Source organism: Tetrao urogallus (genome assembly GCF_951394365.1).
Source record: "Tetrao urogallus genome assembly, chromosome: 6".
Classification (NCBI taxonomy): Eukaryota; Metazoa; Chordata; class Aves; order Galliformes; family Phasianidae; genus Tetrao; species Tetrao urogallus.
The window spans coordinates 23,313,905-23,341,764 of NC_136819.1; the positions used below are offsets into that span (position 1 = coordinate 23,313,905).

Here is a 27,860-nt window from a genome sequence, read left to right on the forward strand (position 1 = left end):
CCGCGGAGTTCGGCGAGACAACCGGCGCGCCCCGGGCCCGTTTACCAGCGGAAAGAGCCGCCCGTCGTTCGCCTCGCGTCCCGCGAAAGCCTCGGGCCACCCCGGCCCGGCCGGGCCCTGCCCGCCTCAGCGCCAGCCCCGCCGCCCGCCTCAGCCGGGCCCGGGCCAGGCCGCGCACGCGCCGTAGGGGAAGAAGGCGCGCGCCCGCCGGCAGCGCGCGGAGAACTGCGTCCGTGCGGCGCGTGCAGCCGGCGGTCGGGTTCCGCGGGGAGCGCGATGGCGGCGGGGCAACGGGCGGGCGCCGTGCTGCTCCTCCTGGCGGCGTGGCTGCAGCCGCCGCCCGTCCGGCCCCGCAGCCTCCGTTTCGTGACGCTGGTGAGGGAAGGATGGGGGGCGGTGGGAGCGGGTCGGGCCGGGTCGGTCCCCGCCGGGCCGAGGTGACGCGGTGCCGCCCGCAGGTGTACCGGCACGGAGACCGCTCGCCCATCAAGGCCTACCCGCGGGATCCCTTCCAGGAGGGCGCCTGGCCGCAGGGCTTCGGGCAGCTCACGCAGGTGCGTGCGGGAGGCGGGCCGGGGCAGCGGGCCGGGAGCGGTGAGGCCGGCGGTAACGGTGGGTGCTGTTGCAGGTGGGGATGCGGCAGCAGTGGGAGCTGGGCCGGGCCTTGCGGCAGCGGTACCGCGACTTCCTCAGCGCCTCGTACCGGCGGCAGGAGGTGAGTGCCCGAGGGGCGGGGGGAGGGGGGGGACGGGAGAAAGGAGAAAAAAACGAAACCACAACTAAAATGACGACGAGATGGAGGAAAAGCTCGTCGATCTTCGCTCCGCGCCGTGGCTGTGGGAGCGGCACGCGGCACCGCCTCGTTCTGCGCTTCCGCCACCGAGCGCGGCGCAGCGGCACCTGCGGGCCGGGGGAGCGGCGTGCCGGCGGCCGTAACATCTGCTCAACAAACGCCGTGCCGTATCTGGTGTTGTTTCTTACTTGAGATTGTTCTGTCACAACAGCAGATCCCGGTCAAAAAGAAGAACCCCGCCTGTGCTTGCCGTGCTGTCTGTGCTACGCTGCAGGCGCTGTCTCACGGCCCGTAGAAACAGCGGTCCCCAACCAAAAGTGACCCTCTGTTCCCTTCTAGTGTAAATGTTTTGTTCTCCCATCTGCTAACTTTGCTCTCTTCCTCTGCGGTGTCGTCCTGCTTCATTCCAGTTCCTGAGAAACTGACAGTCATCAGTGAACTTCATTAAAAATATTCTGGAGTCCGTGTGCAGCTGTGTGCTGTGCACAGAGGCACATCTGAAATTCCCCACAAACATCCATTGTGGTTGACCACAGGGGTGTGAGTCAATGGGAACATGAGCAAGCGTCATGCTGAGAGGTACACTATCATGTGGATGGAAAGGAAAGCTTGTCCTACTGCTGGCCTTGCATTGATTCAGTTGTTTTATCTGAGCTTACTTGGAGGCAAAGGAAGAGTCCCCATAAGATTTTCTGTTGTTACTCCCACCCATTTTGGACTCTCCAGTAAGTACACAGCTTGGTGTGGTTCAGATTACATCTCTTTGACCTCTGTCTTACCAACAAAACTTCCAGTCTCAATTCAAACAAAGGTCTTTTAACCTTCTTCAGTAGTTCCTTTCTAAATATAGTCCATTCTTATACAGCTTTTGCCAGCTGAAACTGTTCTCCTCTTGCTTGAGAAAGAAAAACTAACCACAGCACATGCAAACAAAAACTGTTCTGCTAACCAAGCCTGAATTGAGCAGGCTTGAGTTAAGCAAGTTCTCTTATAAGAAGTGTTGCCTCTGGATGATACCGTGTGACCATCTGTCACCTGACTCAGCGACAGGCTGGAGCCTTGGCAAAAGGTGCTGAAGAAAGCAAATATGCTCAGGGCTTAATTGTTTGGGGTTTTTTTAATGACACTTAGAGAAGTAGGTCCTTATATTTTAAAATATTTCCTTTCTGCTTCTTCAGAGCATACTTAGGACAGAGGCAATCCTGTCTAAGTACAGGATCAGTTTTTATTAAGCCACAGTTAGAAAGTAAATGTAGGTAGAAACAGTCAAGACTTTTTTTTGCCATGACTTCAGTTTTGATACACAGTTTACATGGGAGATATACATGATGAGCCTATTTGTTTGTTTGTTTGTTTTTTACATTTCTCACTTTTCATTTAGCATTTAAAACAAAACCCCACTCTTGACATTATATTTGACTCTTCTGGCATTCTTCTTATTTCAGGTCCAGTGTTGGTTTTTAGTATGTTCTTTTCTATGTGTTTATCCTGTCTTAGCACTGGTTTCCCTTCAGTTTCCCCAAAGCGTTTTCAGTACATGGATATCAGAATACCAAAGATTTTACCACTTTGACCTTCTGAACTCTTTCGTATTTTTCTTTCTTTTCTGGCTCAGATTTTTCTCTGAGCTCTGGAATGGTAAGTCTTGACCCATTAATCCCAAAAGTACACATTCATCAAATAAAATCTCATCTTCCTCACTTCTCTTTCTCTCTTAGACCACTCTTGTTTCCATTTCTCAGGTGGTAAAGCTGAGGTGTGGAGAAGCCAGGTTTTTGCATGAGCAGTAGCCTGCTCCTGAAACGGAGAACTGAATACTGCAGTTTGCCCCAGTTCTGCCTTGTAAATACAGTGCACTTCCTATCTGTGTCCATCATTATCTGCACCTCTGTCTTGCCCTTCTCTGACTAGAATATTCAGACTCCCTTCCTTCCATCTGTAATCCCCACACAGCGCATCTTACTGTCCCGCTCTCCCAGAACAGAGTGCTCTAGTGCTACACGACACATCATCTCTCATACCCATCCTTATTATTCCATCCAGGTTGACAGCAGCAGGCTCAATCACTTCGGTTCCTGTTACTCTGTTGTCTGTGAGCAGCTGCAGGGCACTTGGCAATGTTCTTCAGCACACACGTTGTCCTTTGTCTAAGCACTATCACTTACAGTAGCAATGCTAATGGTGCATTGTCCATATCCTGGCAGATCTTCATCCGCAGCACGGATTATGATCGGACGCTGATGAGTGCGGAGGCCAATCTGGCCGGCCTGTATCCCCCAGACAAACAACAGATGTTCAACCCTAACATTTCCTGGCAGCCAATCCCTGTGCACACAGTGCCGGAGTCTGGAGAAATGGTAAGTTAGTCCCAAGGATGTGTACTGACTACTCGAGTAACGTTACGCTGACTTCTCCATAAGCTTTTTCCTTCAGTCTCAATTCAGACTGTCTTGAGCTTCTCCTGGGAACCTGTCTTGCAAAGATTCTTCTGTTCTTTGAACAAGATGAAAACTGAAGGTCTGTGTTTGTACAGCCAATATTAGCTACAGCCACTCACCAGACCACACACAAACTGGAATGTGTGAGAAGGCAATACCTGAAGCTGTTCATAGATGCACCCCACCAGTCAGAGTTTTGGTACAATTCTGTATGTCAAAAGTCCTGTATGTACAAATCCTGTACATTTGTATTCTCGGTGATCTTGCTGCTCTTGTCTCTTTCCAGCTATTGAAATTTCCATTGACCCCCTGTCCACGATATGAACAGCTACAGAATGAAACACGGAACTCAGCAGAATACATAAATAAGACCAGAGACAATTTGGTAAGTGGTCGTTTGCATGAAATAAAATGGTCTTAGGATTTTAGTTGAAATATTGTTACCTCTACATTATCAGAGAAAAGGGTAGGAAGACTCATTCTGTGTGCGTAATGCTGTATGAGATTGAAAAATTGAAGGTCTCTCTCTGCTCGTACCTACAGCAATTCCTGCAGATGGTGGCAAATGAGACTGGAATCCGGGATCTCTCTCTCGAGTCTGTTTGGAGTGTGTATGACACACTATTCTGTGAAGTAAGTTTGGTCATCCTCTTACAGCCATGAGACTTTGGTCTCAGGGCTCTGTTACCTCTTGCTTTGTAGCTTAAATACCATGCCACAGGTGCAGTAAATTATTCATTTGAAAGTCACTAGAAAATGACTGCAGTCTGAAATCTTCAGCTCTCCAGAGACAGCTGAGTTAGGTAGAAATGAGATTTCTGGAAACACGTTCACTTTATGATATAAGTTAGAGGCTTTAAGTTGGGACCATTCCTGATTCTACCTCTGCCTCTGTTAATTTGGGTCAATCACTTCTTTCTGTGTTCTGTTCATGTTTATTTCTCTCTGCTAGGTTAAGTGGGTATCACCAACATCTGGGTTTAGATCTATTATGATATCCTACGACAAAGACTAGAGACACGTTACTTCTCTACCATGTGGGGCAAGCCCAAAACTCACGGTATTTTGTTGAAAGCACATCTTGTGAAGGCTTAAAATAAAAATCAGGTTAGCTAATGCCAAAGTGAAGGTCATGCATGCAGGAGACTTATAATTATTGCATACATCAATTTGTGTACAACTGTATAGCATAAGGAAGCATGTTATAGAGATCTTTAGTGTCAGACTAGCTATTGTTGAAAGAATCCATAAACTTAAATATTCTGACATTCTGTCGATGCTAATTCTGTGTCCATGCTCGTACTGTGGACACACAAGGCTAGTTAGTTTGCTGGTGGTGGTACGTTAACATATCTGTATAGGTCCTTTGGGGATGTAAAGGATAAATCTGCATGCAGTTGCACTTGCTCTGTAAAGTAGCAGCTTGAGTTGCTGCAAGCTGAGAATATTCCAATCCAGAGTGGCACTGCACTGTGTAAATTTGCCTTTTGTATCACAAACATAATCTCCTATCGCTCTGAAGCAACTTCTGTCAGTAACAAAAATCCCTCTGGTCAGAGAGATCAAGAACTTCACTTTCACTTTCAAGACTGACTTAAAGAGCTTGCAAATTGAGTCAAGAAACCCAACTGAACCACTGTAGCCCTAAGATCTCAGGCAACAGCTCACTGTCCCAAAGTGAAAGAGAACACTGTAAAGAAGAGGAGATCCACTCTCGAAACTATACCCTCATACTGATTAATCTCTTTAGATACTTTGAATTTCCTCCTTTTTTCTCACTTTTACAAACAGTGCCCTGAAGAGAAGTACTGTTTTTCACACCGGAACCAGGAGATTCACTGTAACACCTGGATGAAAATAAAAGCCCGAGAAATGCCTGAACTTAGCAGCTATTATTTCTGTATAGTAATGAAAAACTAGCTAAATATGTAAGTTGCTAATGGGAACTGCTTAGACAGAATGAGCCCTTAAGGATATTCAGTCTCATCTTCTGGCATTTTAGTGGGATGTGGCATAGAAAATAATCTGAGTAATGCCAGGGAACCACAACTGTCTGCCAGCATAACTAATTATTTCTTGTAAATGGTTAGCTACAAAACAAATTCTTTTCTAGATTCCCAGTTACATGTATTTGAGGTTTGATTGCTGGGCCTCATCCCAGGTGCATCCCAGTACTGTTGCAGAGTGCTTGCTAACATTCTCCAGTATCCTTCATTGGCTCTCAAAACCTCCTGGGGAATTGTGCTGCAGACACAGCAGAAAACTTGGGTTCTTGTGCTCTCCGGCTTGTCTTTTTGTTTTTGACTGTGTGCCATCTGCATACACATGTAAAGCAAAAGCCCTGAGATGACTGTGCTGTTGTAAGAATAAAAGCCCGCGCTCCAGTTGTGCATTTACAGAAAAGTAGCTCCTCGACTCTAATCTTTATGCTTCTCATGATTAGTTTCTAAAGCAACATTAAAAAGGAAGGACACAAACTACCTCTATTTTCTGTATGCAGTGTTCACAGTGATTATAGAAGCATAAATAGAAGAGGGTAATACTTAAAGTAAAGCAGGAACACAACAACAGTTTGGGCAGGACTCCAGACACCTTGACTCCTGTTCTGATTAATCTGTGGTCCGTGCTACCTGCACATGAGTACTCTCTTTCTCTTCCTAGCAAGCACACAAAATGGATTTGCCATCATGGGTGACACCAGATGTCATGACTCAAATGAAGCAGCTAAAAGACTTTGGTTTTGAATTTCTGTTCGGAATTCATCGTCGGGTAGAAAAAGCTCGTTTGCAAGGCGGTGAGTGCACAAAGGAAGGAGCTTTGTGCTGCTTTGTCTGGATTTTGAATCTTACTAGTTATTTGTGTTTGCCAGGGGTCCTGCTGGATCACATTAGGAAAAACCTAACCAAAGCAGCAAACGTCTCTGCCCACCAGCAACTGAAACTACTTGTCTATTCAGCGGTAAGTCAGAGGTTGGGTACTAGCTTTGGTCCACTTACCCTTCCTCACTGGGAACTGGGGCTTGCTGATGGCTTTAACCCTTTCTGGCTTCTCCACAGCCTATGCAGTGAGCAGGAGATGTATCTTTGCCTTTGGCTGGGTGGGATGTGCCACGTCTGGCATCATTCCTCTAGGGCCTTTGAGGAAAATTCTTAACTGGCACTTCGCTCCTTTTAGCTTAGACTTGTGGATGAGACTGGTAGTCTTTGGGGGATAGTGCTAGGCTTCACTAGTGGATGGGTTGGTAGTACTCAAATGTGATGTTACACAGCGTAGCTAAAGTCATGCCCCTAACTTTTCAGCAGCCTACTGACTGGAAAGTCAGGCATCTCTCCCAAAACTGCCCTGTAGAAAATAATTCGTAACAGAATGATGCAGGACATATGGCTTTGTTTCACTACCTCTCCTTCTCTGGTACCATCACAGATCACTTTTCAAACAGTACTGCTCCTTTCCCTTCTTCCCTGTGGAAGTTACAATGGGGACTTCCCTTCAGCACTGTCCTGTCCGCTGCTGGTATGGTCTGAGCTGCCCTGCCACATTCATGAGGGTGACTGATTTGGTTTTTTTCCCTCTTTCTCAGCATGACACCACACTTGTGGCACTGCAGATGGCTCTAGATGTCTACAACAAGATTCAAGCACCATACGCCTCATGTCATTTATTTGAGCTGTACCAAGAGGATGATGGGTGAGGGCTGCAGTAAAGATGTCTGCTGTGATTTCACCTCAAGGGTTAGATACGTAGGCTAGGTGTAACCTAGGGGGATGCAATCTTGGTCCTAGTGGCAAACTCTTAGGAAGAAAACAACCACCAGACTAAAGGAAACAGTGTGCACACTAAGAGCTTTTTGGGAAGGGATGACTTCAGCTGGATGGAAAAAAAGAAAACACCTATTTTCTGTGGTTTTTTTTTTCAGTAATTTCTCTGTGGAAATGTTTTTCCGGAATGAGAGCGGAAAGGAACCTTTCCCGCTGACAATTCCTGGCTGTCAGCAAATATGTCCATTGCAAAGATTCTTGGAACTCACAGATCCTGTTGTTCCTCAGGACTGGGAGCAAGAATGTCAGGTAGCAAGCAGTATGCATGACACAGGTGAGCCTAAGCTGGACCAGATAGTGGCAGACAGGGAAAGCTTGGTATTATACTAACTGCTTATTTTCTCCATTGCAGGACTGTTTGTGGGTCTGGCTGTGTGTGGATCCATTCTCCTTCTCCTCATAATCCTCCTCCTGACCGTACTCCTTCGCATTCAGTCTCAGCCCCCTGGCTACCGGCACGTTTCCAATGAGGCAGAAGAGCAGGCCTGACAGTTGCTTCAACTCCTTCCCAGGCAATAGGAGGGAGCAGTGTTGCCCTTAAGGATGATTGGGCATCTTCAGTTACTGAGTACTCTGCTTTGGCTATTGCTTCCCAGAATGAAGCTGGACTATGAGTTTTGGATGCTTTCTAATGAGATGCCCAGAGAGAGGATTAACTTAATCTAATGGAAGCGGACATTTTAATTCTGAGAAGCCACTCTACTGTGTGGTGCCCCAGTCCTCATACAACTTGTCTGGGATTCCCACCATGGCCAGTTGAAGCTCATGAAGAATTTTCCTCCTTTCAGTGATTGTAAATGTAACCACTCATCATGACTGTAGCAGAGGCGCTTGTTTCTCCAGAAGGTGCCACATCTAGGACAATCAAAAATTGCTTCTCTTTCCACACAACCTGCTTTGTGTGCTTTTCTCTCAAGCCTTTGGACTGATGCTGGTGGGAAAGCTGGGCTTGGAGTAGAAGGCCCAGATCACCATGTGCAGTGGCGGCAGCTGGTCACACAGAGGAAGCTGCTGCAGATGATGGCAGATAGTGACAAGTGGTTCCTGAGGCTGCTAAGTAGTTGTTGCTAGTCAGTTCTTTCCCTCCTCACATTGCAGCTCAAGAGAAAAGAACTGGCCTGGGATCAGGACAGAACTGCAAACCTGGCAGTAGTTTTTTTGGTATTTGGTTCAAAGTTACATATGATCCACATCCATATGATCTTGAGCAAAGAGCTTCAAGATTAGAATAAATGCCAACTCCTGTATTGTTTTTTGTTGTTATTGTTCTTTTTTTGTTTGGTTGGTTTTTTGTTGTTGTTTTTGTTTCCTGTATTCCCTACTGGACCGCCTCATTCAGAGGAAAAAAAATGAAATCAAATCATAAGGATCAGACTTTGCAGGTAACTGTGGATCCCTTCATCTGCCATTCTTTGGCTTTCTGTCTGAAGTGTGATCATTTCTCCAGGCAAGCTGGATGGAAGCTGTGGGCCTCTCTGCACACTGCAACTGCCAAGTGCTCACCACCTGCCTCACAGCTTCTGGCAGAAGATGAGAGACTGTGGCAGGCACCAGCACAGGCTCTTCACATGGTGATGCTGCACATTCACTTCCCAGTTTTAGTTCCTTTTCTGCTGCAGTTCCCTTTCCTTCTTGGCGGCAGAAGCGAGTGCTTAGGCTAACGACATTTCCTTGGGACTTTTCCCCACACCATAATTGCCATCTGCCAGCATGGGAACTCTGAATCAGCAGTAGCAGCTTGCTGTTCTCAGCATCTTCCTCACCTTTTTGTCCTCTGAAGATGTAATCTAGGTTTGCTGCACAGTGAGGCAGTCATAAAGCAAAAGCCTGTGTGAACAGGCACAAAAAAAAAAAAAAAAGAGGTAATAGAAAGTGCATTTAAGGGACCAGACCTGTTATTTTTAAAGACAGCAAATTTTGCACATGCAGAAAAAAGGTTTCCATGATGATAATGACATTCTGACTGTGAATGACTTTCTGTAATTGTTTCAGTACATTTCCTTTTCATCATTAAAATCAAATTCACACTGAACTTTATTCTTCCTCTTTAAGATTTCACAGGGTTAAACCCAGCTCACCATTAGAAAACAGGGATAACTTAGTATATCCCCTTCCAAGGTAAATTCCTTGTTTACTAGAGCAAAGTGAGAATTGAAACAAAGTTGTTTGGCTGGTAGCAACCATGCATATGTACAGCTTATAATGCAGCCTGTCCAACTGGGAAGGGTCTGTTGCAGATACGGCATTATGACAGATAGAAAAATCAGTTCTAGTTCTCATAGTTCTCCAGCAGAAAGATTAATACCTTCTAACCTCCCAGATAAAAACAGTTCAGCAGAATACTCACAGCACCCATTTTATATCAGAGAAGTACTTCAGTTTAGTACAAAACTTTTATTTATATCAAAGCTGTAAAACTATTAAGTGAACACAGGGAATCTCAGCAGGTCTAAAGCCTGCTCATCAACTTCTGGAGCAAGGCTCCCAGACAGCTTTATAAACAAACCAGAAAAAGCAGATTTTTTCAGTTTAACAGCAGTTGTGAGGTCTGACTCTGAAAAGAGGCATGTGAAAGAAATCCCTTGTTTCTGCTTAACAACACACCCAACATTCTGAGGCACGCTGGCATGGGTGAAAAAAAATACTTAACTGGTAGCAAAAAAATGCCTAGAGTTCTGAAGACAAAGAATCAGTAGGTTCTTAGCTCTATATTGCCTATGCATCCCACAAGGCAGATAAAGAGGTATGGCATCATAATGTTCTTCATGGTCTAGTTAAATAGCTGCAGGTTCAGAATAGACTTAGCCTGAGGTTTTTGACAGCACATGCTGCAAGAAGCTTGCAGATGGGAAAGGCTGGTGTTTCCTTAACTCACTCAAGCTATCCATCACCTCACCCTTGTGAACATTCTACCTTTCAAGACGTGAATCTTGCTAACAAAGGTTTCCTCAGCTCAATTTGACTAAAACAGTCTGGAGACCTCATCACGAGCTGCTCCACAGCAGACTACAGGAGATAATATCCTGTTATCGCACTGTTAATGATAACAAGCAGGCTGGAAGCAGTGACTTCAGCAGGATCTGAAAACATCTCTGAATTTTCCTTAGAAACTCTGAAATGCCTCAGAAATTAAGTGGTAACTCCACTGGCAACTCTAGAAGGAGAAGCAGAGAATCACAGAAGCAAGATCAGATCTAGGGAGGAAGGACAAAGTAGAAGGCTAATGCCCTGCAATGCCTATTGTGCCCACTGCCATCACTGAATTTGTCTTCTATGATCAAAAAAGGATCAAAATACTCTATCGGTTATATAGATCCCTTTTCACTTCCTTCCCCGTGATTTAGAATCTTTGGGTTTTGTTCCCATCTCTTCCACTTCCCAAGACAATAACTTAGCTTTGAGTTTGCTTGTCCCAGGGTTTGCCTGTCTCTGCCCTCCACGTCTGGACAAACTCCGGCTCCCGATCCCCTGCTCAGTCATGGCTTTCAAAAGATGTTCTTGCTTCTTCATCACCATCTCCTCCCGGCTCCAGATCAGAATATTAAAGCCTGAGAGGAAAAACAAAAACATTATGTTTTGTACATCAGAAATTTTTTATAAAAATATAGCACCAAAGGCCATGTCACTTTGATGCCAGAAATTCAAAATATTTTGTCTGTTCTAAGACACTTACACAGTATAGATGATGCAAATATTTGTATTGCAGACAATCTCTAGGTGGCCCACAGAATTCTGCTCTAATTGAGATCTGTAATCAAGTAATTTCTAGTCTTATCTGTCACAACTATAAACCACAAACCTATAGTCAGCTCCCATAATCTCACACAGCCTAGGAAAAAACAAATACTCTACTCCGAAGCCTGGAAAATGAATCAAATAAAGGGAAAGTGCTACAGCCTAGTCGGAAAAAGCCTTTTTTCTCCCCGTCCTGTTTTCTGGAACAATTTCATGGCCAGCAGATGGCAGCAGCTTCTGGCCCAGGGATGGCTTCTGACTCTCCCGGAAACATCCTGTTTCATAACCGCCGAAGTGGAAGAATACTAAGAAGCTCTTGATTTCCTTTTACACGTATAGGAAACTGTAAAGGACTACTAGTGAATGGGATTTAGGAAACCCATACTTGCAACTTGTTTAGTCTCTGAGAAACAAGCCTGCCCTTTTCCAGGAGCTTAATGTTCCGGAATTCTTTTTACTTACCCATGCCAGAGGCTAGTGTGTCTCCCATAGGGTTAAATTTATTCAGCTGAAAATAGACAAAACGAGTCTGTAAGAGCATCATTGGTTATATAACAGAGGCATAAAAGCACCACTGTTTATATAATGGCAACAATCTGGAAAGCAGAATGTTCCCTAAAGAGCATCACAGGAAACCTACAGATGACCACAGAACAGCCCTGCTCGAGTCAGCAGCTTTAGCCAGCAGTCATAACCCCATGAGAGCATGAGTCTGTCACAAGTAAAGCAGACATTCCTGTTGTTCTAATCCCTGAAACCTCTCTCTTGGCTGCATATCAATACTCAGAAATACTTTTAGCTGCAGTGCCCAACTCACCGAGATTATACCAGATGCATTCGGATCATAGAGCTGACAAACCATCTCCCCGGTGTTTCCATCAAATATATCAACAGTTCTCAGCTCATTCACTGTGTAGCCTGGGAACTTCGGGTCTGGATAGCGACCCACTACAATGAGATCATAGCGAGGATGCCATGTTGCCTAGTCATAGAACAGAGCAATGGAGAGTCAGAGAGCAGGGCAGAGCTGATGCTGATGCACAGCAGACAGCCAGCAGTGCGAGCAGCAGCCTGGGCATCCCACCCACGGCCTGAGCAACAGGAGAGTCCTCAGAAGGTGCTCTGCAAGAGTTGCAGAAGTATGAACATCCACCCACCAGTGTTATATCCTGACCAGAAACCAGATCATTTATTTTAAAGCCTGCTGCTAGCACCAGCAGCAATACTCTTCTCAAACAATAGCAACTTAACTTGCCTTAATAGGTGTGAGGTGCTGGAATTGCCGATGTGGGTGTGGGATCAGATGCTGAGGCTTGGTCCAGTCTGAACATGAGTAAACCCTGATTTCATTGCGCTGGTCTGTGCTCAGCAGCTTGGCACCATCTGTTGGGCTGAAGTAAGCTAGAGAGGGGGACAGTAAGCCAAAGATCACAATGCTGTGATTGACATGAAACACAGAAGTCATATTTGTCTGGAAAACCATAAACTCTTTTTACTAAGGATATGAATGTGGCTGTGCATCTCAAGAGACAAGGCTTCACCCATCTCAAGCAAACTCACAGCTCTTACAGTAAGTTGAAACCTACCACACTGGGTTACACAGGGAGAATCACTATTCTCATTTTAGAGTCACGTAAACAAACACTGCAAACAAAGGAACCTGTTCACTCAGATAGAAAGTCACAAGTACATGAGATATGAAGATGACAAAAGACACACGGCACAGATGGATACAAACTGGCAGAACTGCAGTCAAGGAACAGTTCCCTAACTCCCATATCCTGCTTTTATCAAAGGGACTGTCCCAGTATATTCAGATCTGCTTTTCTCAGGTTCGATCTCTACCCCGTCTTGCCATACACAGCCTCTGAACACAAAAGCCAGCACAAGAACAGATTGCAGCATATGGCTGAGTGTAGGGGGAAACCTCCAAGGCAGCCCTCTTCAGATCTGTTTAAGCTGCCATGAAACCACACTGTCTACTAAACCTGAAGGGCAATACCTTAGGAAGTACTAAGCTGTAAGCTGCCTATCATAAACAGAACAAAACATTTAAGTATGCTTCTACCACTAATACCACTAACAGCAATTAAAAATAATTTACTCAGAAGGTGGAAAAAAAAAAAAAAAAAAAACAGGTTAGCCTTTTTTTATAGTTACATTAACCTTCTCCCAAAGCACTCTTAGATATGTTAATGTTCAATGTTTGCATTTAAAAATTACATGGAACTTGAACAATTTGCATCTGATTGTATTGAGGTTTGCTGCAAAACAAGAACACCATCTCATGGTTTTGTGGAATAAAAGCAAGACAGAATCCAAAATAATTTGGATACAGACTCAGATGAAAAAGAAAGCAATAAAAATACACGGATGGGAGACTCAGTAGACATACATGCAACAAAATCCTTATCTCAGGAACTCACCTGCATTGACAGGTTTGTCATGAGGAAGTACGTGAAGAAAATTTGCTTTGTCTTTAATGTTTCTGAGGTCCCAGATTTTAACTGTCTGATCCACAGATGCTGTGGCCAATAACCACTCACATCGAGAGTTAAACTCCACATGAGTCACTTTCTTCTTGTGCAGTTTCAGCCTCCAAATCTGCAGCAAATAGAAAATCACACAGGAAAAAAAAAAATCATGAGCTAGAGTAGAGAAATTGAAGAAAAATCTACTAGTGCAGAGTAAAGAGGCCAGACATTTAGAGAATAAAATAAAACCGACTACAATACACTAGGAGTTTACCTTGTGGGAGCAAGAATGGAGAAAAGTGACCTTGGAACTATTCAGTTCTGGAGGAATCTCTAATCCATCAATTTATTACAGCTACAGGAAAGAAAAATGCAATCCCTGGTTCACTGAGGAAAGTATTAGTACCACGGTACAAAGCAAGACCTCATCTGGAACACTTCATGCAGTACCAGTTTTCCACTGACAGAAAGACTAAAACAACTGGAACTGATACACAGATGAGCTGCCAACACAACAACAAGAAGGAAGAGAACTGCTTTGGTGAAGATACAAAAAATTTGCTTTCTTTATTTTAATAAAAATGAAAGATGACAGAGGATGTAATTGGCTTCTAGAAATATATCAGAAAATTAAACATAAAGGAAGCAAAATATTTCAATTATCAAGATCAAGTAGACACAAACTGGCTATGGATACATTTATACTGGACACCAAAAGATTATTTCTAATCAACTGAGTGAAGTTGGTCCATCATCTCTATTGGGAGATCATCTATCTAATGGGTATCTGCCAAGTGAAGAAAAGACTTTTGTCACATTCTTTCAGAAGAAAAAAAATGGAACAACTAGCTTAGAACGAGCACAACTCATACAGAGTATTTATAATTCTGCTCACTAATTTATACAACTGCCTCTGGCCACAGCACACTGGGCAGTAAGTTCTTACCCTTGATGTTACCCCTGTAGGCAGGAGAAATGGTAATTCCAGTCTGACAGTACAGCAGGTTCTTATAAGCAGGACCAACTCCAAGTCTGTTCTCTAATAGGTTTCTGCACAACTCCAGTCTGGCTGTGCCTGCCCTCTCCTGCCTAACAGCAGTAGTGCAATTTCTATCCCAACATTCACTGAACTGCTGTTGCGTACTTGCAGAAGGGTATCTATCACAGCAGTATCCACCAAACGACCTCCACCAGTGCACTGCTTTTGGAAGCATGAAGGTTGCTGGCAGAGGGCATTTATGTATGTATTACAGGTTGCCCTGTAATTACTCTGCCCAGCATGAAATACCCTGAAGGAAGGGGCAGCACATCACACAGTTCCTGTCTGAAAATTGTTATTACAGTGCCAGTTGGCAGAAGCACAAACAATCTCACCACCTAAACAGTGGCAGACTCATCTTCTCAACTGCAAGGCACTTGTACTTTCCTACACTACAGGGGCCTGGAAAAAAGAACACAAGCCATGAAGACTCCCCCCCAAAAAAACACTTAGTGAAGCCATACTAACCTCTTCACCAGAAGTGCTGAGCAGGACCACATTGCCCAAATTATCACCTGTCACCACAGTACGGCAGCTTGCAGAAACATCAACACTGCAGTACCAGCAACTAGAAGGAAAGAGACAAAATCAGTGCTACCTCCCACAGGCAGGTGAAGGCAGCAGAGCTCTAGTTCACACCTTATCCCTGTCTCTGACAAAGGAGAATGAAACAGATTGCATCTGTCATCCTCTCTCTGATCTGATGGTATGGCCCTGAACAGCAGGAAAGAGGGTGGCTTATCAGCAATGCTAGCTTCTGGTGACTGAATATGAAATAATTCCTAAGGCATCTATGAAGTGCTCAATAGATGGGAGTGTGGCATGTTGGGACAGTGGAATATAATAGAAGCTGAAAAGTCATTCAGAAACTTCACATGGACACACCCAAGTGACACTGGCAAATATATAGAAATGGCTTTTAAAAAGGTTTTCCACAAAACAGGAAGCAACGGAAAAGAAAAAAACAAGAGCTCTGGACTAGAAAATTGCATTTCTAAACTATCTGAACTTTATGCTCCTAGAAAAAAACATGAATAGAGGCTTATCTGATAAAGACATTCTTCTTAGCCACAGCTCTGCTGGGGGGGTAGGCCCAACGAGAGTAAAGCTGTGTTCCTTTTGGAATTTGGAAAAGTTTCACTTGCAGGGCTAAATTATTCTTGAATTCAAGATGGAAGAAATTAGCATGGTGAGCCTGAACTCTTCACAGGACAGTAGGGTAAACCCAGTAAGATGAAATTCAGATTCTGAAGAAAGGCTTTTTTGGAATTCCTATCCTGCCTGAGTTGCACACAGAAAACACAAAACACTGATCACAAAGAAGAGAAGACTTTCTGTACATTATACAGTGAAGCACTGTCAGTATCTACAAGATGGGAGATGGTGTCACCAGAAAGCAACACCAGAAGGTGGATCAGCGTACTCAGCTACCGCAAAAGCTAAAAGCCTTGTGGCTGCCTGGCTTATCACCCACCCTGTAGTGCTGGAGTGGGGCCCAGGAGCCTACCTGTGAGCTCCCTCACAAGACCAGTTCATATCAAGAATCTCCTAAAACCTCCAAAGAAGTGTACATTCACATGACCAGAGCCACAGCATTAACACAGCATTACAGAGCAGAGATTCAACCTCACTCTGCTCCTTCCTCACCAAACGTTATGGTTCTCATGGCCACAGTCCGGGGCACGGGAGATCACCTGCACCGCTCTGCCCTCAAGGTCCTGCAGACTTAGGGTGCCATCCCCTGATGCCACATAAAGCTTCACTGCCTCATAAGGACTGAACTTGATGTCTCCAAGAGAATCTCCTGGCCCTTTCTGGAATACATACAAAGCCAAATGGTATCAAGGTTAGAGTGGAAAAAATCTTAATACAACCCATCTTTCTGGAACACGCTGCAGGATTCTCCAGGTGCAATGCACAGCTTTCTGGCAGGGGACACTCACAAGAACTTTCTGATCTGTTTCCACACATACATTCTGTATCTGTAGGTTCAGCCCCATTGCTTTGGGCTGCAAACCTCATTAGCAGCACTGCTTCCTCTGCACTGGGTGCAGGACAAATGTGCAGTGAACCACCTCACTCAGACCAGCTTAGGAGATTACAAGAAAAATACAACATTATTCCATGCAGAAACCACATAAAATCTTATGACAACCCTGCATTAAGCTTTCTTACACTGTCTTCATTTACCAGTTCACCACAGGCTACTTCCATTGCTTTATCTGGTCTTACTCAAGGTCTCCCCAGGAAAAACAAGAGTAGTGCCAAGAGAAATCCTACTGCTAACTACAAGGCACAAGAACCTCATGCCAGAGCTGTTTTCTCCCAGCCTGTCCTCTGGGGAAACGTGGAAACCCTATAGAAACAAAGATGGAAAACAAGGATGCTGACTGGGAGTCCCCAAACTCTGGTACTCAAGTGTCACTCTGATGCTCACACAGCAGCTATTTAACAAAGATGCACTGTAAATATTAGCTGTTAAGAGGCCAGGGGAGACAAGAAAAGGCCCAGTTACAGAGCCTGTCTGCCCTCACAGTAGTGGAAGAAGGATGGTGTATCTAGGCATAACTCTGATAGGCATTCCATTGGGATACAAGATCTTGTCCCAGGGTGGGTCCAGAACAAGGTCTATCCCGCCTTGTTCACCTAGCTAGTCATCTCAGCACCACTAAGGATCACCTTCTGTTTGAAGACAAGAGTGCAGCTGGAACAGCCAGATTGGAAACCAACCACAAAAGATGCTACCAGAAATAGCCAGGTGGAGAAATGTAAAGAGCAGTCTAACCCAATTTCTCCTCACTTAGCTTTCAACACTGAGCAGAATTAACTAATTGAAGAGCTCAGGCTTCCTCGTAGGTCCACAGAATAGACTGAGAGGGTGATTCTAAGCACGGGCAGATAGAATTGCCTCTAGAGATTCATCTCCTCATTCCACTGACTCTTAGTTTTGGCATTTTATGTAAGCATTGAAAGTTAGGTGGAATGAATCAGAAGAATCCTTATGACACCACTTGAAGGCAGTGGTGTTAGTGGAGAAGTACCGGGGGCACAAGAAATTGCTCAGCAAAAAATCATCTGGCAGTGAGCAGCACTGCACCAGGTCAAGAGGTTAGAAAGTCCCCAGGGCAGAGTTACGGAACTTACAGCTGAAGAAACCCACTGGCACAACCCACACTCCCTTGTGTAACAAGTAGTAAGCAAGCAAGCATCTACAGCCCCCCCCTTAATGAAGAAAAGCTCTCTCCTACCCACCACCCCATTTCAGAGAAAAATAAAGAGACTGAGTCTTCCTGGACTACAGAGAACAGCACTGAAGTTCAGAGGACAAAGGAGATGAATATGGAGAAGAAACCCCGCTCCCATATATAGAGTCAAGCATCTCCCTTTCTCTCTCTTTTTTTTTTATAGTGCTCCTGGAAGCCCAAAACATTGCTGTATTTCTTACTCCCAGTTCTCGGTGATGGTGAAGACCCGGGAAGTATTGCCATTAAAATCCTGCAGGATGGTACTGCCGGCAACTGATGAAGTGTACAGCTGACTAGGGTTAAAAGGGTTAAACTTCATTCCTGTGATGGCCCCTCCAGCTCCCATCTACAAGGAAGGGGATGAACAAGAGAAAAATCCACTGAGTGATGGGGAAGGAGGGAAGCGCATTCTCTAAATCTGCATTCACTGCTATTTCTTAACAGCAACAGAGAAACACAGTACAGCCCTCCAGGAGGCAAAGACAACCATACCAACCACCATGTCTTCCCACATGGCAGCTGTCTGGGCAGCCGCCCCTCCACAGAATAAAACTGTAACTCCTCCAGTCCCCAGGTAATGTATTCCTTGGCTGGCTGGCACCACAGCATTAAAAAGAGAAAGATGACTCTGGAATTCTGGGAAGATATATCCCCCCCCCAGCATACAGCTATGTTAATTTACAAAAGGACAAAAGTTAAGAGTCTCTTCAAGTCTCGGTAGGAATGACAGTGGCTGAATATAGTAACATGGGCATGCCAGCTATGTAAGTCACCCATTGTAGTTCAGCTTTTCACTTCAGATCAAGAGACTTCTCCACTCTCCACTCAAAGATGTTTTCTCCTTCATCTGACACAATAAAAGGTGAAAAAGATCAAGACCTAAGACAGACTTCCTTTGAGTACTTGTTTCTGGCATCCCTTTAAAATTACTATTTTGCCAGTTGCTGACTTATTTTCTCACTGAACACACACCAAGTATTGTTTCATTATGACTTTAATCCATACATCTCTGTTTTCCCCAGCACTAGAACAATCTGGAACTAAAGAATGACTTGCTGGTACATTTCAATTGTTATGCTACTCCTCAATCTCCATTTCAGTTTTGGGCCTTTATGCACATCTCACAACAGATGTCATTTTTGCAAATATTTGGTCGTGCTTCAGTCTTCCATTCCTTCCTATTCCACACACGCAGAGACTTACCCCTTTTATGAAGCAGGTTTTAGTAAGTACTTCATAGTCCCAAAGAATGATGTCTCCACCTTTGGAACCAACAGCTACAGTACTGGGGTGTGTTGGATGCCACTCCAGGCAAGTCACTCTCCTGTCAAAAGGACTTGCTGTTCGAAACAGGCGGTATGAGGTCAGAGAACGCAGAAAGGGCAGCTGTAGACACTGTTACAAAGATAAAAGAGAATAATAACTTCTGTAGGGATCCCTGAATATCTCTGAATGCAGAGTGCTAACAATTCCTAATCACCACCAGCCTTAGCACACTCACACAAAATGCTAAGTCCCTCCATGCAATGAAGAGAACACACTGTTCCCCAGGCAAGCAGCCTGTGACCACACAAAACCACATCAGCTATAGTTCTCAAAAATAACAGACATGAGATACATACTTCAAATGACGTGCAGGGGGCTAAGTATTTTAGGTTGAGTTAAAATAGCATGATAACTAATATTAAACAAGGGGGAATCATAGAATCATTTGAGCTGGAAGAGACCCCAAAAGGTCATCTAGATCAACTCCCCTGCTATGAACAGGGACACCCAGAGATAGATCACAGTGCTCAGAGCCCCATCCAGCCTGACCTTGCATGTCTCGAGGGATGGGGCATCCACCACCCCCTTGGGCAACGTGCTCCAGTGCCTCACCATTACTGTAAAAAACAACATCTTTATATCCAATCTAGATCTCCTCTCTTTTAGTTTGAAACCATTTTCCCTTTTCCTATCACAATAACCCTGCTAAAGAGTCTATCCCCTTCGTTCTTGTAGCCCCTCCTTTAGACACAAGAAGGCCACTCCCATGTCTCCCTGGAGCCTTCTGTTCTCCAGGCTGAACAGTCCCAGCTCTCTCAGCCTGTCCATGTAGGGGAGGTGGTCCATCCCTTGGGCCATTTTTGTGGCCCTCTTCTGATCATGATGTGCATCTTTCCTGTGCCTGTCCACAACTGGACGCAGTACTCCAGGTGATGTCTCATCAACACAGAGTAAAGGGGCAAGATCACCTCCCTCGACCTGCTGACCTTGCTTCTCTTGATGCAGTGCAGAATACAACTGGCTTTCTGGGCTGCAAGGGCACACTGCAGGCTCGTGTCCAGCTTGCCATCCACCACTACCCCAAATCCTTTTCAGCAGGGCTATGCTGTTTCCTTTTGTTCCCCATCTTCTATTGATAGTGGCAGCTGACACAATGGAGGAGAACACATCTCCCACCAGAAAAAGAAACTGATGGCTATGCCTGCACTGAGCATCCTGAAATATTATTCATCACCTAGAGGTACAATAATACAGCCTTCCATCTAAACCGCTTGAAGCACAACAATACAGCATAAGAGTGAACAAGAGCAAAACAGAGAATGAAGAACCATAACACAACTCTGTTGTTATTCAGCTGAGGAACAGGTACTGCTTGGGTGATGATGGCGATTTCTTTAGCATTTTGATACTTAAAATAAACAAAACATCTGAAAGATAAAGCTAGTCTAGGTGCTTCCCACCTATGGATATCACAGAAAAAGTTAACTTTCAAATGAAAGGAGCGTGACTCTGAAAATTAGGAAAAAGATTATGGACTTGAGGGAATTTGTCTGTGAAAAAGAGAAATCAACACTAAATTATACATGATTAGAGAAGCAGAGCAGATGCAAAAATAATATGACAAAACAGTTACATCAGCGTGCAAAGGCAGCACTGTGCAATAACCTAAATAGTAGTGAGCACAGTTTAAATATAATTAAAAGAAGCACAGAATGAATACAGGATAAAATGTTGCAACAAGGCTACTTCAACTGAAAGGGACAGTCATCCCAGTACTGGCATTTTACAGGACTAAGAAACACAAGAGTATGCCAGATTTGGAGCCACAAACTGTGTATGTGAGCATTAAACCTCTTTAAAGTCTCCTCACTTGTGTTCAAAATATTTTTATTTTTTTTTGTACAGAGATGAGATGTTTAATGTGTCATAAGGAGGAACTCCTCACCTGCCTGAGCTGTGCCCGGATGGAGCCTCCCAGCATGTTCTGGTAGACATAATGAACAATGCTGCACTGCCATTTTGGCTGATGGAAAAAGGCTCTGGTATTTTTCATCACAGTCCCACCACTATTCCAACCTGCCAGAGAGGAAAATGAGTGAAAGTTACTGAGAGCCAGTGCCCAATGCCCATTGTGTTCATTCACTAAACAACGTGGGAAAACATCCGCATATTCTGTTAAATTCATGACAAGCTTCAGCCACAAGAAAAAAGACTCGAAACATGCCTAAGTTGCAAGCAGCCTCTGCAGCCTATGGAGTCCAGCGCTTCCCATAGGCTGCCAGAGCTTTGTGTGCACCTCTGCACATTAAATCTTCCTTTTCCTCATCAAAGATTTGCCAGAAAGACAAAGAGAGGATGAAAGCAAAGCTTCTGGTGGTGCATCTCTGGGACAGTATAGAACCTGAGTGATTCATACTTGGAATCTATCTAAAGCTCCAACAACCTGGAAATACATGATGGGAGGGGATGAGCCCATGTGTATGGTGGAAGATCAGTCAAAAAGGTTACATCTGAAAACTCCCAAAGCGTAGTAACATGACTTCCCATGCAGTTCCTGAAATGCCTGTATGTGAATTAGAATTTTCTATCTGCTTGTGCTGTAGCTCATAGAGTCTGTCCAGAGCACTGTGAGTTTTGTTTTTGATAATAGACTTGCTGACGCCTCATTGCGTGAAAACCTTTCTGTTCAGGGTGGTTTTTGCTGAAAGCACAGCATGCTTCTACGTTCTGTCCATGTTCCAAGTTTTATCTTCAGGGACCTTTACATAAAAACAAGATCTGCTCAGTCCCACGTCTGTGATCTAATCATCCCCATGGCAATTGTCTGTAACACTCCAACAGATCTAGGTGTCAAATGGGAAAGATGCCTTTCTTAAAGAACAAAAAAGCTACTTTAATGTAAAGGCATTAATGAAGAAACAGAAGAGCAACATCATACATATCATTCCATGCAATTAGAACCTGAACAAAATCTTCCTTTAATGCAACCCTGGAGCTAAGAAATGCAGAAATGCAAGACTAAGCCTCTACATTCACATGCCAACACAGAGCCAACACGCCACACCTGCTGAAATGGGAACAGAAGGATTGATATTTTAATTCCTTTCTTTTTCCCCACAGAAGAATTAACATTCACAGTTCCTTCTTCAAAGGTGACGGGGAGTTTTTTCAGATTCAGTTTTATTTCAAAGGATAAGTTATTAAGAACAAATTCTAGGCCTGTTTAGCATCTGCTGTAAGAAACCCTTTCAAAACAGATTTCAATTGCAAGAAACTGGACCTGTCCTAAAAATACAAGGAGAATTTTTTTTTTCAACATATGTAAAAATCAATCCTTACAATAACTGAAGTCTAAACAACTTTTTTGTTACTGCAGATTTTCCCACCATCTTTAAATCACTTCTCTCTCTTTCAATAAAAAATGTAATACATCTTTAAGTTACAAATCAGAGGGAAAGAAAAAGAACATGAAAAGTGATTAGTGGAAATTCTGTCCAGTCTAATCTGAACATAGAGGTAGGAAGTATTTAGTATACCTTCTCACTTTAGAAAGTTAGAATACAAAGGATTAGGTGGAAAGGCCAGTTTAGGCTGCATGCTGTAGAACACCAAACTTATGACCATGAAACTGCATTAAGAACTGTATGGAAGAAAGAATGATATGTGGCCAAGGTCAGTCTGTCCTACACTAAAGCAGATGTCTGCTAACTTGGGAATTCCATGGAACTTAACCACTCTGCAGTGGACTGTGACAGTAATATCAGTAAGCAGGCTTCTATCAAGGGACAGAGTCTGAAAAACGAGACTTGTGTACAAAGACACAGTGCAACTAGACAGATAATTGGAGGATGTACTACCCTAGTGCTGTCTGTGTTATACCTCCAATATACAGCCCTATCTGAAATCTCGCATCTGACCATGTTTCTTGGCATCCTCTCTCTTCAACTAGTTAATGCCTGGGATTTAGGGTATATCTGGCTGGGAGTAAGAACCTTAGGAAATGTTACCAATTTTCTCTTGGGCTTTGGATGTTTTCCTCAAAAACAATTTCTTTGCTAGTGGTACATTCTCCAGTCCTTCGTAGTCCAGTTTCCTTTTCCCAGATGATTTTGCCTCTTCTGACCAATATGTCTTCTCATGCTTCTTGTCCTTGGGCTGGTTCACTGGAGCCATTCTGTCTGACCACTAAAAGCAAACAAAGCACGGAAGGTAAGACTGCCATACACAGAAGACAGAGGAAAACGGGAGTGAAATACACCCCAGTGGCCTGGAAGTAGCAACTGTACTTTGTGCCCCTTTCATCGGGATGACAGTAGCTTTTTGTTGCGCACTGCTGGGGAAAGGAACAGGTTCAATAAGCTCTTCTTTGTTCCCACATGAAAACGAATGCATCCTAAAACACTAGAGTATGTTTTGACAGATGTGCTTCTACAGAACGTTTTAGCCTAAAACCCACAGATCTGCATAAAGTACATCTGTGCAACCACATAATGCCCTACTGTTTCTCTGGTGGCTCACAGCAAGCTCTTCAGATTTCGCTAGGGAAGAGATCAGAGCCGTTACCAAGCCGGTCAAGGCTGACTGCTTTTCCACCACGTGTTCAGACGACACTTCCTACCCAGCGGCCGCTCACAGCCCGATACGCGGCTCGGGCTCCTGCTCTGAGCGCCAGACACGCTCGCAGCCGGCAGCTCCTCGCCGTGGGCCCACTGACTGCGGAGGGCCCTCCCAGCCTCTCCTCCTCGATGCCGATGGTTAAAGAGTCGCGAGCGACTGCCGCGGACGTGGCCGCGGTAACCGCAACGCAAATTCCCATCCCCGCACGGCTGGGCTTCCGCAGGGCCGCCCCGCTCTCACCTGCGCTCCCCCGACCTCCGCTCCCCAGTGCCGCCGAGGACGGCGGGCGGCAGCCGGCCCCTCCCCGGAGGTTTCATAACCGGGGCGGGGAGCGAAGTGGGGGGAGCAGCGGCCGGCGGCCCCGGCAGCGGAACGGAGCCCGGAGGCGGCGGTCATTGCGCCCCTCGGCCCCGCTCGGCAGGGCTCGCCGCCACTACGACGAAGAGCCAATCTCCGGGCTTTTCTGCTGAACCGCAACAACGCTGTGTTAGCTGCCGGCATGCTGCAGCTGTCAGAATGACCTACAAAAACCCACCGACAGACGACACAACCGGGTTTTGAAGGCATACGCCAACCTGACTGGCATTGCCAGCTCTTACACAGCACTTCTGCAGCACAGCGCTCTCCTGAGAGCTATGCCCACCACCAAAAAGTAGCAATGGCAGTAATCGAAAGTAGTCCTCACCTGCTTTCCTCGGGTACCACAAAGGCCTGGTTTACAGGAAAGGAAACTGTTGCAGAAAAATATCCTCCTTGTCTTGATGGCAGTCAGCAGTGCTGCCACAGGTGTGCACAGGGTCTCGACATCAGGGCTGGGATCTGAGGAGTTGACCAGAAATCACCAATGGCATAAACATGAACATCTTTAGTTTTTACATACTTTACAAGGGGTAATTTCCATGCCAGAAACACTGAAATCCTCACGTTGCTTTCAGTGATCTACTCATTAATCCCAAAGCAAGCTGTGATGCTGTGACCCAGCTCATCTGAGCAGAGATGTGCATTTCCCATCCTGCTCCTTCATCCACTAGTGTTCATCTGCTTCCCCACACAGCGAATGTGCACAGCAGCCCTTGTGTTTCCTCACTGAGCTGTCATGGCTAGCATTTTCTATCAATTACTAACACTGAGCTTGCTTTCTCTGGAGAGTCATCAGATTATTTCCGTAATCATTATTCACTAAGGACAAGAACAGTAGATCGCAAACCATGCGCAGAAGACGCCACCAGCCCAGGGTGCCACCAATTGGTATCGGCGTGCCAGCACTGAGCAGGTGTGGCACTCTGAGATGGCCAGGGAAGGAGTAATTCTAATAGAATATTCTCACATGTGTGCATAGGCTCACACTCTTCAAACTCCTGTATGCAGCCAAGGTAGAGGAGTGTGATTACCCTTGGGCAGAGTACAAGCCTTGTTTTCACAGTGCCTTCTGTCCAACATACAGTCAGTTACAGACCTCAATTCTCTATCACAGAATTAAGACATCCTGTTGCCAGCTTTGGTAAAGCTATATTATGACTAAGACTGTCATCTCTGTGGTATTTGTAATACTGGACAGTATTTTGCCTCCTTGTTGCCAGGACCTTTTTCCAAAGCACGAACATTTTTGGCTACTTTAGTCTGACTGTGATGTAAAGAGTACCATTACAACAACTTGAGTTTGGCCTGCATAAGAAAGCAAGCCTACATTCTGATAAAAAGAAAAGAAAAAAAGAAAAAAAAAAAGAAAAAAAAAAAAAAAAAGGAAAAAGATACAACCCCAAAGAGAGCAAAGAGAATAAGTATCATGCTATCTGGCCTCTTTCTAGCCTGTGATCTTTACTAAGCTGTCCTGGACCAGAAAAACAAAAAGTATTGCTATTGTATTAGCCATATTACAATATTCCAGCCTTAGAGGGAAGGAGGGAAAGGAGCGAAGCAGCAGTGTTACACAGTACCGTTGCCACTTAGTGCTGGGGGCAGGCAGACCCCATGTGGAAAGCATTATCTCAGATGCTCAGTGCATGAGGTATCTGTACCACAACTGGTATAACAGAAAGCTGGGTAAATGCTGGCATAGAGTATTAAGGAGTAGCAGATTTTTGCTCTTTCTATACCCTATTAATCTACATAAATTTGATAGTGGTGTTCATATCTCATACTTGAATTAGGGAATATCTATGCCAAATAAATTATTTTTTTAACATTATTTTTAAGTAAAATACAGAGTTGATGCTTAAACCTTAACACTGATTAACTCCAAGGACCAGACAAACCTTTCCAGTCCCACTGGGAAGGGACTCCAGAGGCAGTGCAGATTTATAGCGTGCTTTTTCCTCTCTCACTCTTTCCTTTCTCTGCTGATTGAATAAACATCACCACGAACGCACAGCTGGTCCCTGGAGCCAGGTCTCAGGACTTTTGAAAGTGGTGAGAGGGGCCAGCATGGCCCTGCAGCTCCGCTATGAGCTCTGCCCCGGCGTCATGGCAAACCCCACCCAGGCCTGGCGCTGGGGATGGAAACTCTGGCCCGCAGCCCCTGGTACTGCTAAAAAGCTGGCTTCGACCGGGACACTGAAAGATGAGTCTGGATTACTTAGGGAAAGGTTTCCAGAAGAGAAAGTGAGCGGTCAGCTCTGCGGGAGCGGGCCGCTGTGCTGAAGCTGCTGCCCACCTCCAGGAGAGCGACCAGTGCCTCATCCAGAACACAGGGACGGGCTCCGAGGACAACGGGGCTCAGGGAACCTGCGACCTCCACACCGAGCCACCTTCCACCCCCTCAGGCGCCCGCCATGACGGGGCGCTCGGCCCAGCATCTCCCGCCTCCTAAGAGCGAGGCTCTGTCCCCTCCCGGCTGTCCCACACGGCTCCCGGTCACCCGGCTCCCGGCACCGAGGCACTGCCCCCCGCCCGACCCCACCTGCCCGTGCAGGGCCCGTTAATTGGATCGGGAGAGGGCGGAGCGGACGGAGCCTCTTCGGCGCTGCCCCGCCGCCAGCGGGCTGCCCCCAGCGCCGGGCCCGCCCTGCCGGCAGCTGCTGGGGGCGGGGCGGGAGCCCCCGCGTCCCGCGGCTGAAATAGGGGAGGGCCCGTCCCGCTCGGCCCAGGTGCCTGCTGACCGCCGGGCTGTGCCGTACCGTGCTGCCGGTGAGGTAAGCGAGGTGTCCTCCGCCGGGCCGGCTCTCTGCGGAGTGCCGGGGCTCCCGGCTGCTTAGCGGCGGTCGCGAGGGAGAAGTTTCCTCGTGGAGAGGAGGCGGCTGCGCGAGGCGCTGCCTGAGGGCGAGGCTCGGCGGGCTGCCGTGCGGCTGGGGAAGGCTCCCGGCGGAGCCCCGCGCGGCCCGGCCACCGATCTGACCTTTATCGGGTGCCCGGCGGCTCGCACCACTGGGGGCTCGGCGGGCCGCCCCGCTCCCCGCCCGCGCTCTCCGCAGCCGACGCCTCCGCTCCGCGGCGGGGACAGGGGCCCCTTTGTGTCGGCTCCGCCGCGGGCCGCTTCCCACTCTGAAACTGGAGCCGCGGGCTCCGGCGGTGCCGCGGCTGAGGAGCAGAACGGCTTCCCCGGGGGAAGGGGCCTCGCTGGGGCCCGGGTGTGGGGGTTCTCGCCGTGCCCCTGCTGTGAGGAACGGGGCAGCCCCGCTCCTGCTGCCCTCTCCCTCCCCGCCCGGCGGGAGGCTGCGGTCTCGGTGTCACGGTGGGCAGAGCCGGGCGGTGCCGGGCTGTGGCACGCCGCTGGGGTTACCGTGTCCTGCCCGCCCTGGGCGGGAGAAAGCTGATAAACGCGGAGGTATTAGTGGGCCTGAATAGCCAGCACTCGGTCTGTGATTTGTTGCTGCTCGCAGGAGGAGGGATCTGCCATCTCCACAAGACCATCAATAAATGAAGTTAGCGTGGCCCAAATGCATTAACCAGTTTCACAACTTTCTGTGCCAACTATGTGTTCTTTGCTTGCCTCAGTTCTAAAAGCTCTGCGTCGTCCCCAGGCAGGGGGTGCGGAGGAGGTTAGCTGGCCACCTCTGGGCACGTGCTGTGGCCTCTTCATTCACACCGTAAGCTCCGTTCCCAGTGGGTGCTCCCAATTTTCAGCAATGAGATGTGAACCTCTTCCTTTCAGCTTCACTGCTGATCTAATTTGCACGAAGGAGTTTCTGATACTGTGGTAATTGATTGTGATGCACAATACTAGCAGAGCCTCCCGCTCCACCCTGGAATTCAGATGTCACTGAGAAGTCATTGAGCCCTACGACAACTGAAATGTTTCTCGGTGCGTAATGGGAGCAGAATGCACCTCTGCAGCGTGTGGGCTAAAATGACAGGGTCCAGCTGCTCCTCGCTGCAGGTGAGCTGCTTTCTGGGTGGAGTCAAAATGGAGCTTCTCCCTGTGCATTATGTAACTGAGCACATTCCTTTTTTGGGCAGGATTCACCTTTCCATGAGGTGTACGCTGTACTCCGCAAGG

At 46.3% G+C, this 27,860-nt stretch overlaps 2 protein-coding genes across 3 annotated transcripts; one reads left to right on the forward strand and one right to left on the reverse strand.

Annotated features, from left to right (window-relative positions):
- Positions 1-276: 276 nt before the first annotated feature.
- On the forward strand, positions 277-7,658 carry ACP2 (acid phosphatase 2, lysosomal; the record flags this gene model as incomplete). Its single annotated transcript, XM_079536821.1, has 11 exons — positions 277-375; positions 459-554; positions 629-715; positions 2,998-3,150; positions 3,518-3,616; positions 3,775-3,864; positions 5,893-6,025; positions 6,101-6,189; positions 6,812-6,918; positions 7,148-7,323; positions 7,402-7,658. The coding sequence occupies 11 exons, from the start codon at positions 277-279 to the stop codon at positions 7,536-7,538; spliced, it is 1,266 nt and encodes a 421-aa protein (XP_079392947.1). The 3' UTR covers positions 7,539-7,658.
- Positions 7,659-10,370: 2,712 nt separating this feature from the next.
- DDB2 (damage specific DNA binding protein 2) lies at positions 10,371-23,742 on the reverse strand (the record flags this gene model as incomplete). Of its 2 annotated transcripts, XM_079537616.1 has the most annotated exons (11): positions 10,371-10,597; positions 11,247-11,292; positions 11,602-11,766; positions 12,040-12,185; positions 13,211-13,388; positions 14,766-14,865; positions 15,945-16,111; positions 18,746-18,937; positions 20,754-20,884; positions 22,816-22,990; positions 23,666-23,742. In XM_079537616.1, the coding sequence occupies 10 exons, from the start codon at positions 22,979-22,981 to the stop codon at positions 10,371-10,373; spliced, it is 1,518 nt and encodes a 505-aa protein (XP_079393742.1). The 2 variants fall into 2 exon arrangements, with proteins under 2 accessions (XP_079393742.1, XP_079393743.1); XM_079537617.1 differs by lacking the exons at positions 15,945-16,111; positions 23,666-23,742 and adding an exon at positions 17,743-17,888 and having other exon boundaries at positions 22,816-22,981.
- Between the last annotated feature and the right edge of the window lie 4,118 nt (positions 23,743-27,860).